The sequence below is a fragment of the Toxotes jaculatrix genome, chromosome 4, assembly GCF_017976425.1.
Source record: "Toxotes jaculatrix isolate fToxJac2 chromosome 4, fToxJac2.pri, whole genome shotgun sequence".
Lineage (NCBI taxonomy): Eukaryota > Metazoa > Chordata > Actinopteri > Toxotidae > Toxotes > Toxotes jaculatrix.
Window position 1 is genome coordinate 10,435,396 of NC_054397.1, and position 16,968 is coordinate 10,452,363.

General features: G+C 40.2%; 1 protein-coding gene across 1 annotated transcript in view; it reads left to right on the forward strand.

The window, feature by feature from the left end:
- The window catches only part of fbxo41 (F-box protein 41), a 39,515-nt gene that overhangs the window by 7,518 nt on the left and 15,029 nt on the right, over window positions 1–16,968 (forward strand). The window contains exons 2-3 of the mRNA XM_041036488.1: window positions 3,562–4,341; window positions 5,825–6,054. Of these exons, the coding sequence (XP_040892422.1) occupies window positions 3,793–4,341; window positions 5,825–6,054 (779 nt within the window). The 5' untranslated portion in view covers window positions 3,562–3,792. The remainder of the gene's footprint in view (window positions 1–3,561; window positions 4,342–5,824; window positions 6,055–16,968) is intronic.

Genomic DNA, 16,968 nt, shown 5'->3' on the forward strand with positions numbered 1-16,968 from the left:
TAGCTGTTCACTGCTTTTCCCTTTATTTTTGTCACATGTAAAAGGTCAGATGGTTTTCTTGTTTCCAAACATGAATCAGACAGAACTCTTACCAGTGGATGAGGATCTAACATGTATATAACTGCGTCCTTTTTTCCTTTAGTGCAATAAAGAAACAAATCTTCCCAGGACAGCTCCCTCCTTGACTGTAAATTAGTGGATTTATGGTGTGTTTTCCACATAATTTGCTAATCATCATCTAAAATTTCAGTATCAAGCTCTCTGTTTTTCTTTAATAAATTTAGTTGTGCTTAGTATAACTTTAAGAACTTTATGTATACCTCTTGCACAATCTATATACTCCTTCTCACCCAGGTGAAAACTGCCTCTGTCAGTCGCCTTCTTGCAGCTTCCTCACTCCTCACCCACACCTTTTCTCTCCTGGTCTTTATCATCACCTTTCTAAATCTTTATTCTCTCTGTCTATTTGAGACCATTCACTCGTGACTTTGCCTTGACTTCATGTTCATTAACCTTTTCCTGCTTGCAATAGAAGTTGACTATAGGAGTTGGCAACCTCTGCAAACAAGCCTCTATACGATCTGTCTCACCCATGACCTTGTTGTAAAGAAGCACGAAAGCAGAAACTGAAGCCCTGGCTGTTTCGTGTAGGTCTGTATATGCCTTGATTGAACCTCCTGAAGGCTTATATGGGATCAACACACAATAAAAATGAGATCATTACAGTTGCCGAGCAAAGAGTCTTTAAAAAGTAGCTTTTCATTAAAAGTCTGCAGAGTACGGTTACTTAGGAAAGAGAAATAAAACAACCAATTAGAGTGATGTTTTCGATGGCCTGTCATGTCATTCAAGAATGTGTCCTTTAGCCATAATGCTTCTGTTTTCCCATCAGCTCTCGACTGACATGAGTCAAGGACAAATAAACATAGCAGATAAACAGTCCATACAAGATACACTGTAAGAAGGATAAACTGTACCTCTTAATGCTGAATACTATGCCACTCAATACTATGTACAACATCATAACAATTTTTCAGTTCAGTTCTATTCAATTTTATTTATATAGCGCCTTCCACAATCAAAATTGTCTCAAAGTGCTTTACAGAGACCCAGAGCCTGACCCCAGAGCAAGCACTTAAGGTGACAGTGGCAAGAAAAAAAATCCCTTTTAACAGGAAGAAACCTTGAGCAGAACCTGGCTCATATGGGGGACCCTCCTGCCGATGGCCGGGCTCGGTGAAAGGAGGAAAAGGAGGAAGATAGGAATAGAGGAGAGGACACAAAAGGTTGCCTGAGGATTGTGACAGATTTGCCTCTGATAGGTGCAGGAATCAGAAAGGAGCATTTGGCACTTCCCTCACAACACTACTGCCTCTGCTTCAAATTGTAAAGGATCTCTTATATATCTGATCAGTTGGTAGTGAAAAGGTAGAGACCACTGCATCTTGGATACAGATGGGATAGCTGATTTGGTAAGGCTTGTTGCTTTTGGCTATTTTTGCAGAAAAAGAATAGATTTTAAATAATTTTTAATTAGCATGCGATAGATCTTGAAATAGTATATTATTTGTCTCATTAAATGGATGTTTTCTATTGTTGATTGTGCAATTGTCTTGCTTTTGACTGGTTGTTGCAGCCTGTGGCTTCATTATTAAGATATTCAAAGTAGAGCTGAAACGATAAGCCAATTATTCAAATAATCGACAATTAACAGCTTCTTCTGATGTGTCCGCCAGTGGAAAACAACAGTAACCACTGTTTGCACTGCAAATTGTATTTATGTATTGTAGTTTTTGCCTGGATTTTTTTTTTAATATTCAAAATAGACACTGATCATCGGGGTACATGGAAACTCCTGGTGCTGTTTGGTTCTGGTAGAAAAGGAGACTGAAAGCCATGAGTATACAGTATGTGTGTCTCATGTATGACATACACACCCACTATTCACTAGTCCACATTAAATACGGTCCTGTGCGATGTCTCAGCTGAGCCGCATTGGCAGGATGTGACATGTGGCTACCAAGCAGCCTCACTTCCATCCATTTCCTGCCTGGTTAAATACCTCACTTAGTAATTTTAAGCAGATGGGAATGCCTGCTGTCTGCAGTGTAGTGACTGTGTCTGTGAAATCCTCCCTCTTTAATAAGTGGGCACGACTTGCCAGTACACTCCCTGATCCAGCCTCACCAGACTTCTAATAACAGTCTCGGTGACTTCAGGGGATTTCCAGTGTATGGGCCCTCTGTGCAGAAAGGCCTGCATCTGTGATTTGTGATTAAGCCGCCAGTGTTTGTGCCTACTGCTTTGCTCATTAATAGCTGCTATAGAAAGTTGTGAGACAGAGAGAGATTCAAAACGTCTGTTCAGGTTCAAGCTCCAGTCTTGGGTTTTGTTTGGTGTGCACCATTGCTGCCCAGCTGTAAGAGTCCAAATGCTCTGTGTTGATATACAGATTGTGCACATTCTATTGCATGGGCTGCAACTGATATACAGACCGTGTGGACTCAGACTGATTGGCATTGTACAGCAATCCAAATTCTGGGGCTTTAGTATTCTTGGTCTTTGAACCTGTGCCCATTGGGTTGTTTTAAAAAAGGCAAATTGAGGTAATATGTTCTGCAGAGTCTAAAGGGTTTATAAACCTTATAAAGAAATGGACAAGGACACACAAATCACATTGCTGTTTTACATCTTTTGCATCTTAACTGGATATTTAGTATGCTCTGGCTCTCTTAGAGGAACAAGTTTAGCCACAAATACCTGGCTAGCTGTTATCAGGAGCTCAGTGTGAGTCCGCTGGTATCTGAGACTGACCTAAAGATCTTGCAAAATATTTCTCAGTACTGTTCTTGATTAGAGAATTGTACTTTAATTAGAGGACCTGATTTAGGGGAAGCAGTGGAGGGTGAATTTTCTTGTCATTATGAGCATCAAGTGCTGGATAATTGGATAAACACAGTGATGTGTTCATGCAACAGCTTGACTGTGCTCAGTATCTAAGGAGCAGATGGAAATGATGAATTTTAATATTTACTAAACTTTTTTTTTTTTGCCAGATTTGTACATTTAATTCCCTTATCTTTTCTTCACCTCCTTTTGGGGTCCTTATATATACAGCAGCATTTAAAGCTAACAATGAACAACAACAAAAGGTCAGTGCAGCCTGACCTTGTAGACTTCAGACTGGAAAATGATGTTGCCGCTAACAAGCACTCTCACTAATGGATCCATTTCCCCAGTCTTCCTCTTGTATTTAAGGTTACAAGTAGTGAAGAAGAAGAGAAACAAAAAGTTTGGACCAACAGTTACAGGAGTACGTAAACAGGCTTTACGTGGCCCTGTTGCATGAAAATGCTGGATATCTTTGCAGCTTAAGGCTCCCGACCCCATTATATTGTTTTGTAGTTGCAGCAGGATGAATTATTGTCAGCAATTTTGTGTCAGCAATTTATATAACTTAAGTTTGGTTTGTTCATTTAATTCTCATCCTCATCTGATGTTATACCAGAGTTCACAGTATAATGCACTTAAACTCGCTTGTGTTTTCTCCCTCTGTTTTAGGACCTCAGGCAGGGGAGCCATGAAAGATGAAGTGAAAAGACCAGTTGTGTGGTCAAGTGACTGAGATGGGCTCTTCCATTGCACATGGGATCTCTCTTCCTACTGACTCTCCGTAGTTGTCCTGTTTTCACCATGAGAGGATCTGTCAGGTACTTGACCTCCGTACCCTCATACTGGCGCTGCCGTTTTGCTGCGTGAGCGCCCCCTCTCTTCCGGCAGTTACTGCCCGGAATGGCCTCTCTGGACCTGCCATACCGCTGTCCTCGCTGCGGGGAGCACAAGCGCTTCCGAAGCCTGTCGTCCTTACGTGCCCACCTGGAGTACAACCACACGTACGAGACCCTCTACGTCCTCTCCAAGTCCAACAGTGTATGCGACGCCGCTGCTCTGCTGCCCCTAGTGGCTGAGGGAGCTCTCCTCACGCCTGCCAACAACAACGACCCTTTTGAGCCGCTGCGGCCCTCAGCTTTAAAGGAGCGGCGCTTTCCTTGCCGTGAACTTCCTTGCTCGGACGACCTGAGTTTAACCCCTGCTAACTCCAACACCGCAGCTCGGTACATTCCCAATGTGGAGTTTCCCCTGGGGGAGATTTTTATGAAGAAAGCCATGACATCCACAGACCCAGGTCCCCATGGAAACCCCAGCACAGCTGTGGCAGTGGCTGCTAACGTAGCGGCCAGTGCAGTGGAGGCAGCCTATGAGGAAGGCCTGGCCAGGCTGAAGGCGCGGGCGTTTGAACGGCTGGAGCTGGATGAAAGGCTGGAGAAGCTGTCTGAAGAGGTAATTATGATCATTTTGGTTAACGCAGAGACCTCAGACTTTGAACAGCTTTGGCACTCACCGGTATATTGTGTCTAACATTGCATGCTGATACCTGAACCACCCTCCTCACCCAGTGACCCAACCTGGGGAACCTGAAAGTGAATACAATGAAAGCAAACCACCAACATTCAATGGGATTTTTTTTTTGTTTCTCCAAACAAAAACGTTATCAGAGTGATTTGTAAAATATTATAATCATTTAAAAATGAAGAAACTGGGCTTTTAACAGAAGAGCTGAAAATATGTACTCACTGGAGAGAAAGTGAATTACTCAGAGACTTGAGAGAATCTCATGTGTGTGAAAATTAACAAGTACATGACTAACTCTGGCTGCGCTTGCATATTAAAGTCAATGCAAGCCATGTAAAATTTAAGATGTGGCATAATTTCTGTCTTGCACATTGACTGGAGTGCTGTCAAACAGGAGTGTGCTCGGTCCTGTCGCTAATGACTGGAACCTGTGTTGCAACAATTATTCAGTCATGTAGGAGAATAAAACTTGATGCAGTATAGCTTCCAGTCACCTATGCTGGGTGCTACGGAAATCACCTGTGATCCCTCGGATTTTATATTTTATATTCTAGATATTTGTATTTTCAACACTCTTTTTCCATTAAGGAAATTAATCCCTGATATAGGTCAGCTGCTCAGATAGCACCCCATGACCATATAACTGTGTGTCCTGGTTGCCAGATTGATCTGCTCAGGCAGGTTATTTCACAGTTCAGAGGCACTGAAGGATAATAATCATCACCTTTTGTCTTTGACTCAGACACTGAACCACCATTAACACTCTTCCTGATCTCCTCAGTCTGCTTTGAGAACCTTGAGCTCTGTCACAGGCATGTTCTGAATCTGATCGCTTAAAAATCGGTCTTATAATTAATCAGTAACCAGTGAAGAATAGCTCAGATGGGAATAACATAATCCCTATAAGCAGGGATATAACCAGGAAGTTCTTTGCTGACCAAAATGAGTGTGTAGTGAATAACATAAATCTGAAAAGGAAGATATCAAAAACAGTGTCTAAGTTTTAATCTTTGTACTTTTTCCAAGTCAGAAGATACATGGCTGCACCACAGATTTTTCATGCTTTTCTCACACTTAAACTTTTGTCAAAGAAATATATTTATAATTACAAGTCACACTTTCAGACAAGGAACCAAGCTGTTTAACAAATGGAGCACTGACAGTGAGTTGTGAAGTCGAGCGTAACTATTACTGATTTCATTTTATTAGAATCAAGTGAAACAGATTTGCTTGAAGCCAGCAACTCTGTAAAATATTGAGGAAAGTTATGGATTGTTTGACTGAAACCCCTGTTAATGAATCTGTTAATAACTGAAAATTAGTTAAAGACCTAATTAGGATATCTACTTGTGTTTCATGTAACATTGTTGTGGCAGGACATTAAGAAGCTCAAGTGCTTAATGTCTTGTAGGTGGAGCAGAAAATAGCTGCCCGTGTAGGCCGTCTTCAGGCAGAGCTGGAGAGGAAGAGCTCCGAGCTGGAACGGGCCAAGCAAGAGAGCGAGCGTCTGAGCCAGGAGAAACAAGACCTGGAGGACAAGGCCTCCGAGCTGTCTCGGCAGGTGGACGTCTCCGTGGAAATGCTAGCTAACCTCAAGCAGGATCTGGTGAACAAGGAGACAGAGCTCAACCACAAACAGCAGTAAGTGACTTGCACTTGTTCAACCGACTTAAACTGTGTCATAGTTTCATGCTATATAATAGGTCTTAGTAGGTTTGATGTAGTATGTTGTGTTCAAAAAATTCTTTAGAAGAGCATTTTTCTTTGTGAAGTTTAACTTGCATTGACTTTCCAAAGTTGCAGTTTGATTGATTTCTATCAGCTCAGGCGAGGGTCAAGTAAATTTAGTTTTTGTAAACTAACTGCAAATATATTGTAACAATTAGTATGGTATATGTAGTGTATACAAATAGTGGTTGGCTGGGACCACAGCTTCTAACTGTACAAAACACATTATCATTCATACAAGCACTGGCACACACTCCCCTCTTCTCCTTCATCTCTGCCTCTCTGTTGATAGAATAATTCTCATTCATATCCACCTTCCAGATGTGGTCTGCATCTGTCTCACTGCTGTCTTCCTGTACCACTGCCCTCCAGGGCTGGTTAGCTGCTCATGCTGAATGGAGGTTTGGACAGAAACAGCTGGGTCAGCAACAGAGTTGTTTAGTTTCTCTCACAGCCCTGCTGCCCGACTCTCTCTCAGGCCAGTCCCTGCGTAAAGCTGCCATAGTGCTTCATGAAATAGTTAAAAGTATGGCCCCTGTAAATAGAACGAGTGCTCGGATATAAATCACAGTGTGGTGTAGTTATTGGTGGCTCTGAATCTGTTGGACATGTTTTGGAGCTCTCCCTCAGCATGGCACAAAGAGTGAGTAAGACCAGGCTTTATTTTCCAGATTTTTAGAGCTTTTATTGAAATTAATCCCAGGAATATTTGTTGTGCATTCCAATTATTGATGCTATTTTTGGTTGGACAGGGTGGAAACAATGCATAAAATATATTATTTTTACTGAAGATAAGTCAGTGTTAAAAGGAAATAAAGTAAATTAAAACAATGCATCTGCTACCATTATATTTTACAAAATGGTTTGCCCTTTTCCTGTCTCACTAGGTTTAGGTTTTTAAGGATACATGGCATTGAATTCCCATAAAAAAAAATTCTACCAATGTCATGTAATAATGTTTCTTATTTCATTATTAGGAAGTTTTTACAAAAGAAGATCATGAAACACAATAACAATCCAATGAGAAAAGAAGGCTTTGGAAACAGAAGAATTAAATAGACCATAAAGGTGTCAAGTGAAGGTTTTAGAGTAGATTTTTAAGAAATGTAGTATCTGTCCACATGTATATATTAAGTCGTAGTAATTTCAAGTCATGTTCAACCACAAACAATCTCTATTCTTTAGCTTTCTGTTTTTCCTTTGTTAAAATGATCAACAAGTGTTAACAAGTGTCATGCAAGGCTCATATTAAAGTCATCTGGCATCTGTACTGTGTCTTTATCTGTCAGGACAGCCAGCCTCGTCTTTCTACCTTCGTCTTGGTTTTTATCACTCCTTATCAGACCTGAATGTCAGCAGTACGTCAGAGACAGAAAGGCACTTCCCAAGGCCTCTAATCTCATCACAATGTGCCGTTCACTGATTTCTAAAGGCATCAGTGACAGCACACATGTTGTTTTACATGCCCATTTAAAGCCTGCATGTGTGTGCATTAATTATGAGAAAATTGCTTTCTTGAACATATAGGACCATATAGGACCATATAGGCAAATAACATTCACTTTCATCTTCATCATTTGGCTGTTATTTTTTTAAAAACAAATGTAGGTCTGTGAAATGTCAGGAAATAGTGGAAAATTCTCATCATAATTTCCAAGAACGCAAGGTGGCATCTTCAGAGTGTTACAATAGTCAAAGACCCATTTGATGATTATCAGAATTATTGTCGACTGAGCAATTGTATCCAGCGCTAGTGTCGTCCACTGAAGCCACAATATGAATTTGGTATTGCCAATTTAAATTGCAATAGATGGTGTATGTATCTGGGTCTTTGCAGCTCAGAGCTGATTCACAAAAGTGTCAAATCTCTCAGTATAGGATCGCATTTAAAAAAATCTGTATCCTATTCCATAGTTTATAGTGACAAAACTAGCTAAAGTTGTAATACAAATTGAAATGGAGAGGCCTGTGACAGTATAACACAAAACAGTGTTTCACTGGTTTGAATGAGCAGAAGACAAGTGTGCTTTTCTTCTGTTGAGTTCCTCCTCTTTCTTGTAAAGGTTACAGTAGATGTGGTCATTTATCGGAACCTGGAAGCATCAAACCAGGAAGTCATATTCTTAAAATCCTTGCCCGGATTGTGTGACTGCCTCCTAGCTGTGCCAGCAGCCCAGTCTCTCCTTCACTCACACACATACACACACACACACACTTATTCTGTCTCTGTCTCTCTGAGGAGAAACTGGCATTCAAACAGTAAGCTCTTTCAGGCTCTAAAACACAGAGAAGGTCTGAGATGGAAAAAGAGTCTCACAGTCAGTGAATGTTCAGCCGGGTTGATGACTAAGCAGTAGTTAACAGACACAGAGCAGCTTATTGGCTTCAACATGTCTGCCTAACAACCTTAAACACACCAGCTGATGTTTTTTCTTTTTTTATCTTTGAGTTTCAAGAGTGAGTCTGGGGAACTCTGAGTCCTTTCAAGGACAAATGATTCATGTTGTACATCGGTGGTGTCCAATGCTAAAAATGTGAGTCACCTATGAGTTGCTATGCAACCACAGGAAGCTCCTAAAAGCTGACTTTATGCATAAAAATATGACACAGACTTGATAATTTATTCTGTGCATTGTAAATAATTACAAAAAGCCTCAAGTACAGTTGTTCAGTTCAGCCCAGTCTTGACAAGCTCAATGTGCAGTTTAGTTTATCACACTACATAATCATACTATGACAGTCGCTGAGAATACATCATGATAAATATCACACTAGACTGTAGCAGATGAAACTAAATGAATAACAGTCTCTCTGAGGCACGGCTGTTAAGTGCTTTAATAGCAGCTGGAATAAACGAGAGCAGCTGTAATCAGCAGAAACTGGAGTCTGAGGAGAAATGAAAAATGGTGGGATGGTTATCTCCCATCATTTCAACGTGTTACAGATTCACTCAAATTAGAAACCAGCCTCGTTTTGTGTCTGTCACAGGAACGTGTGGACTGCATGTCGTTATCTTTCCAACAATTAATGATTGCTTAATGACACACAGCAAGGTTCATTTGGTTGTTATAAAATTACTGCAACTGCTAATAGGCTGAGTGTCTTATTATTGTTCCAGTGGATCATTTTGAAGAGCTACTTGCAATTAAGTGTGAGCATGTCTGTAGCATTTTATATGGCAGTTCAGTTTGAGGTCCGTTTCTTACATAGTCAAGGAAATGATGGCTGTCCTCACTGAGTGCTTCCGCAGGACTTCACAACACTGTCTGCTCCAGTGGCAGCCAGATCACCAGCTGCTGTTCTTGTAATACTCAATTATTCCTCTTCTCTGGGGAAGAGTTTGTATGAGATGTACAGGGGGTGACAGAGTATTAGAGTATCATTTAGACCTGTGTAATATTGGCCGTCCAACACTCTTTCCTTGAAACAAGCTAGAGCTAAAATAATTAGACAGTTAATTGACTGATAAAAATAATTCAGAATTATTAATTGTTTAAGACGTTTCCTTTGTTTGATTTGACAGTAAACTGAATATCCTTGGGGTATGGACTGTTTTGAAGACATCACCTTGGATTCTAGGAAATTGCGATGGGTAAAGAGGCAGCTTGTCACGACTGAATGAATGTAACTGATTGTGGAAACAGTGAATCGTACAATGATATTGTGTCCACCCTCTGCACAGAGAAGGGAGGAGAGCAGTACAAACAAAACTCCTGTCAGATTCTTATTTCATATTCACACACTCACAGGGCTACAGTAGGCCTCAACCCTGAGGCTTGATTTCTTCCTACGACCAGCTGTGATAAGGCAAGAGTTGCCTGTGTAGCATGAGAAAGCTGGAGGCTCTAAAGGCACCACAGAACATGGAGGAGTCTTTCTATTTCCTGTCGCTGTTGCTCCCTCAAAAACACAAGCGCGTTCTTCACTGTGCAGCAATCTTGAATGCAAAGTGAAGCTGTCAGAGCTGAGAGAGAACTTGCCTCATTAATGGCAGTGTCTGAGAGAGAGACGAGATTGCAGTGTTGGCATGGAAAGACTTCTGAAGGCTTTCAACTGGAATGAAATAAGCGCAGGAATGTGATCGGCAGTACATATGAGAATGTGGACGACTTGGACGTGCCATAAAGACGGATGTAATCAAGGGCCTGTGTTTTTTAATATAAATGTTCAAGTGCAGTGTATCTCAAACAAATGCCAAAGCATAAGACGGTGGAGTTATATTTTTCCACACCCTGAGGGAACAGATGTCATGTAAGCCAATAAATAGTTTGGATTACAGTAAAATATTACAGCGCTGATGCCAAACATTTCATACTTAAAAAAAAATGCATGCACTGCACAGATAGAATGAAATAGAATAGAAATATGTTTATGAACAAGTAAATCATAGAATTCTGCACAATTATCAATTGACAGATCAATAGAAAGTGCCTTACAACAAGAAAGGCTTCTGCGTGTCATTGTGTAATCCAGATTTTAGTGTATGGATAACCCTAGTGGATGTTAGCCCTCAGTTAGAGATCTATGGTGGGCCGTTCATGTGTATCATTAGATGGAAGAAACTGACGTGTGTCCTTGAGGCTGGATCAAACATTCTGATGATACAAACGCTCTTTCGCTGGACACGTCTCTCTTCTTTTTCATTTTCTTAAGACTGACATGAAAGTGAAGTAACCGCCGCGTGTTTCACTGTTATCAGACGGAGTCTGATTATAGTGATCTAAGCTTCTTGAAGGGTCTGCTGGGGTTTAGCTTCAGTATGTATGTGGTGCTGTTCTTCAACTGGAAACCTTACTCTGAGACAATGCTGTCAAGCTGTCGTAGAGCTGAATAAGCGCAGTTGGTGTGTGCAAGTTGAAATGCATGTAGGCGTTAAAATGGTCTACGCTAGAGTTGAAACGTTTAGCCGATTCATCTATCAGTCAACGGTCAGACAATTTATCAGCAACAATTATGAGTACTTATTGAGCATTGAAGTTATTTTTCAAGCGAAAATGCCAAAGGTTTCCAGGTTTTACATTTTCAAATGTGAAAATGAGAATAATATTCTGCTTTTGTCTGTTTTATATCTTTGTAAGCTGAATATCTCTGAGTTTTGGGCTGTTGATCATACACAATAAGCAATTTGAAGGAGACATCTGTGGGAACTTATGATGGTCATTTCTGATAATTGTCTGACTTTGTATAGACCTAATAGCTAATTGGTTAATCATGAAAATAACTGACAGAGTAATTGAGATTGAAAGTAATTGTTAGCTGCAACCGTGCTCTACACATTTCTTCCTTCCATGTCCTCACGCTGAGTGAAAAACATCGCCATCATCATTGCAAACAAACATTTGAGGACACATTCACTCTCTGCTTCAGACATCTGAATTTCAGGTGGTATTTTCTCACATAGTGAGTACATTTCTTTATTTCATGCATGTTGAAATACTCTTCATCATTACCTCACTGTTGTGTCCTTGTTTGACTCAGCCATTTTGTTTAAATTCTGAGAGGACTGTTTGAGCCATAATAAAATATTTACTTTCCCCTGATTGATCTTAGCCAAAACCAGGATTAGTGGGTCCTTGAGAAACCAGTCATGTATTTTTACTCCTGAGGGGCTTTAAAAACAGTACATTTCAGCCTATGTCTCTTTCATCATCCCTTTCACCCTTTCATCCCTGTCGGTCTCGCATCTCCTCTCATGTCAGCACACTCTGGAGACAGCTCCTCCTACTGCCTTTCTTTGTTTTGTGTTGTGTTGTGTGTAATTCATAGAAATATGTGACATTATGACATGATAACACAATGTAGCTCACCAAATCTGCCTCATCAAAAAAAAAAAAAAAAAAAAAAAAAAAAACACAATTTGGTCCAGGTGTCAAAACCGAGTGACACGCGAGCAGCTGTCCTTTGTTGAGCCGGAAAAAGCTTGCATTCAATCAACATCCTCTCAGTCAGTCATCGCTGCTCTTAAATATTAATGAGGCATAATTTTGAATTAATGGCCAGGGTTGATGACAACTGTGAAAGGAGGCTGACCAGTGATTGTAATTAACATTTAAACAGAATCTTTCAGAAGATCATGCCTTATTAATCATGCCTGTTACAGCTGGATGTCTTTGCTATACTGGACTGTTTGTTATGGCTGTTAAGTAGAAGAGAAGTGAAACACGGCTGGCTTAGCTATTCATTATTTCACTGTGCACATGCAGAGCTGCAGCAGCATGAGACATTTATTAATGTTTTCAAAGCCCATTTTCATTTGTTTAATGAAAAAATAACGTAGCTTAGATTGCTGATTTTGATCTCTTGAGAGACCGGAGTGAAAGAATAAATTTTATATATCAGTTCCTAGCCATGTAAATAATTTACAAGTAACTTCTTCAATTTCTGTTACTGTTCGTCATATATTTGTTCCCCAGACCATAAAACAGTGTGGTAACACATATGCGGTTATATGTGGTAAGATCAGTTGTGCAGTTTTGATCTTTAGATATAAGCAAAATGTTTGATGATCTGCAAAATCCTATGACTCTAAGAAAACAAAGAGAGTCTATAGCTGAAGGTGAAGCTGTTAAAATCTAAAATATGCGTTTCATATCTGGAAAGAATTAATGGGTAAACACTGCACCTGCTGTAGTTTATTCTGCCCACCCCAAAACCCCACATTAAACCGGGAATTGTAATGCTTATACTTTAGTTGTTGTAGAGATTAAAAAAGCGAGTCGCAATGTGTTAATTAATGAGCTTTAGCGCTGGTAGGTGGATTTTATTACCTTTGAACAGAGCCAGGGAGCTCTTTAGGTTTTATGCGGTTACAAGGTCCATATCCTTATTTGAAGCTAAATATAATTTGGGTGTTGTTAAACAACATCACAGTGTGTGTATGTAAGGGTATGGGTGCATTATGAAGTATGTGTCTGTATATTCAGTGTGTCTGTGTGTGGGTGCACGATGGAAACAAAGATAGAAAGGAGTTAAAACTCTGGGACACCTCCAGCAAACTGTGAACATGAGGGCCGCAAATATGTGGTTTCCCCCTCACCCACAAGCACGAATTGGTGTGATGAGGACGGTGTCGTTCCAGCACGGAACCTCCGCCGAGTCATATTATCTGAATCGCGCCCCAGACTAGCAACCTGCATGTTCATCACCCCGAAAAGATGGCGGTTTACCCTTCCAGCACTCCCAGCATCCGGGCAAACACGCCGGCATGTTTGTCACCTTGAGGCTTTATTTCAGAGGTGTTGGAGTGAGTCACGCTGCGAGAGCAAAGTATGTCTGAGTGTGTGTTTTGAAATGAGGATTGACAACAGGAAGCAGCCACATCCCATTTCTCTCCCCTCCTCTGTCAAACCTCCTGTGCTTTCTGCTTCCACATGACTGCAGATTTCTGTTTGCTGTCTGTTGCTTTAGCCTCTGCAGTGTTTTTTTTTTTCTCACAGTCTTTGTGCCCATTCCCTCCTCCTCATGGGTTTTTATCAGCTTCAGTCCCTCTGTTTCTTCTCGCCTCTTTATTTCTTGTCTTACCCCTTTCTATGTCTATTCTGTGTCTCTTGGGATCTGGTGAAGATTTTTTTCCTTCTCTCTCCTGCTACCCACACTCCACCATCTATCTCCTCCTTTCGATCTCTCGCCTGTCTCCCTTTATTCTCCATTAGGTTTTCCACATCGCTGAGTGAGGTTCCTTCAGCTGAGTGGTTAGACAGCCAGGCGGTCTGGTTCATCCGTGCATTTTTTCCTCTCTGTGGGAAAGAGTGGGAAAGGCTTTCCAACATGTTCCTCTCATAGGATGGGTCTTGTTGTCTCCAGTAACAACAGAAAGCTGATACAGTTTAATAATTGATTAAGACAAATTACAGATTCATGAAAGTTCACATGCCAAAACACAAATAATCTAAGTTAGAGCACATTCAAACCTAGCCCAACAACTGTTATTTCAGCAAGTCCTGAGAAAGCCATATGTTACTCTACTGGAGGCTGAACTAAAACAGTGCTCAGTCACGTTGTTCTTTGTTTATTAATTTGAATAATGAGAGCAAAACTTTTGCTTTAGGCTGCTTAGTCATACATCACATTAGGTACAGCTCTACTTATTAAATCAAAATAAATGATACTAGGAGTCATTTATTGTGCACCGTAATGAGATGCATCATGTATAGTAGGATGAATCAATGATATAATTTGCGGAGGCAGTTTACTAATTCATGTTATTGTGACATGAGCACTCCCACACCCAGCATCTGTCTTCCTGCATATTGATTATGTGTTTTTTTGATGAGCACAGTGGTCTTATAAGCTTTATCACTGTAGCAGTTCACCAAAAATATTTTGAATGTATGCAAAATATGAACACTCCTGGGTCACTTTTGTTATTGACTCTGAGTTTTTAGCAAATTCTCCATGTAAAAATCATTTTTTATGAAAGCTGCTCTTGTGTTTATATTGCAAAAAGCAGATAATATTCTTTTAACGTTCTTCTAATCTCTCTTTCCCTTTGGGCAAGTCAAAATGCTTTACATATTACCTCAGAAATACAAAGGAAATTTATCCCAGCACACTTAAACACAAATTAAGAGGATAGAAAGTATTTTAAAAGCAATTAAAAAGGAAAAAAATGAAAAAATGAGTACTAGATAGTAAAAAAAAAAAAAACTCCGAATATGTTAATGTTGAGAGGTGCTGTCAAAGGGTTCTGTGACTCAGACTCATCGAACAGTCAGACAGCAGTTCAAAGATATTCCCCTCTAAAGTTTTTGAGCAAGCCTCACCAATACAACCAATCAGAGAGCATCAAAATCCGGGGTGGGAGCTCACAGCTGTCAATCAATAAATGAACACGCTTCTGGTCTACTACTCCTCTCAAGGCTTCAGGCTAATAGCTGCTGGAAGAGATCACTGTGGCTGACTCACAGGATAGCAAGCTCCGGATTCTTGCATTAGTTGAGATGGTGTACCCGAATAGGATGAAGGTGAAGGGCTGGGTGGAGCAGGGAGAGGAAGGGGGTGGATGGAGCGAAGTGGTTTGCTTTTGAGCAGGGCTGCCAAGTCATTTGGTCTACTTTTAAAATGTTGCAGACACATAAAGTTACCAGTGTTAGACTTAGCATTTAGTACCATTGATAATGGCCATTTTGTACCTTCACGTGTTTGAAACCGGATCGTGCCTCAGCTTGGACCTGAGACAATTCATGTCTCAAACACACTCACTGCTCATGTTTTCTCTGCCAATTTTCACAATTAGGAGTATCACCTCATAGCAGTGGAGACAGTGTACAGTAATAGGCCTGTTTCAATCACTTTACACTCCATTTTATTTGACTTTATTTAACTCAATGAGCCCAGTGTAGATAAAAATCATGTTATACCACCTTGTAAGCAATTACCAAGTGAGAAACTGTGAACAGGATTGATTACAGAAGGAAAGAAGATAAGTTATTGCCACTTAATTGTCATATAATATACTGATTCACGGATTTATTCACCGATGTGATAAAACTTCTGCTTCCGTGCCTCCCTCTACAGTCAAACACCTAGACTAAAATTAGAGCCATATTTTTGTAATCTTTGCCTGAGGACAAGAAAAGTTAACTATGCCAGACGCCAAACTATTTTTATCCCAGAATGTCCCCGTTTCACGAACATCCGCTTTTTGGAGTGTTGGTACTGTTTTGAAATAATTCTGGATTGTATAACAGCTGTAAGTGGTTAATATTTTACCATAGTTGTTGTATAAAAGCACCCTCCTATCAGCAACCTTCATGCAGTGTGTTAAAAACGAGTGTATGAGTTTATTTTATGACGTTACAGATGATTTCAGGGAGAAAAAAGAAACACAAACCAATTTAAACTGGAGGAACACAGATTTTATGTTCCCATTTCCTGTCTGCAGTGAAAGTCTGAAGCCTTTAATGGTTCCTTTGGCTTTGTCAATGTCAGATGACTGAAATGCCTTGTTAAGCTCTCCTGACTGCATTGTTTAGACAGCAGAGGCTCAGGCTCTTTATAAGGACACAAACGGAGATATTTAAAGAAAAAAATAGACCTGAGGAGAAATATGTGAGTCCCACATGGATGCATTTGCATAATATAGGCATGAAAAGAAAAAGGAAAGCTCGGTAGAAGAAGGTGAGATTTTGGGTCTGGTGGTGGCAAGATATTTGGATATGAAAAGATTTGTCTGGGTGTGAAAATGAATGCTGAAACAATTAGTTTATTTAGCAGCTAAAGACACTCCCTCATTTCCCTCAGGAAACCAGAAACAGAGCTAAAACAGAGTCAGTGTTAGACTTACATTCACCAGGTGTTCAGAAATACTCTAACTCACTCACTCTAACTGCTGGATGTGTTAATGAGCAACTGTTTAACACGTTCACGTCAGTGTTGTGTTCACAGTTTGTCTCCACTGCCCCTAAGTGGCCAAAAAGAAAAAAAGACCAAATCTGTCATTGCAGTTTTAAAAGCTGAACACAACCGATTAAGTGAAGTTTATCTGCATCTCTTTGAATGTCTGTTTTTTTTTTTTTCATTGTGGCAGCTGCCACTAAGGTAAACAATAACATTTTCCATTGACATTATTTTGGAGGGTGGTTTATTCCATCATGGCAGAGACTGCTCACTGGTACTGGACATCAGGGGCTGCTTATATAATTCATAATCCAAGCTTAAACTTATTGAGTTAATGTGATCTCACTAATTACATCTGAACATTTAGGATTTTTCATCCTCAGATCATTTGCATGCATGATTATTCAGTCATACACTGCTTTTTTTTTACAGGTGGCACGAATAGAGGTTGCAGGCAACTACTAACACTTTGTGAAGTCCTGGTTTGTT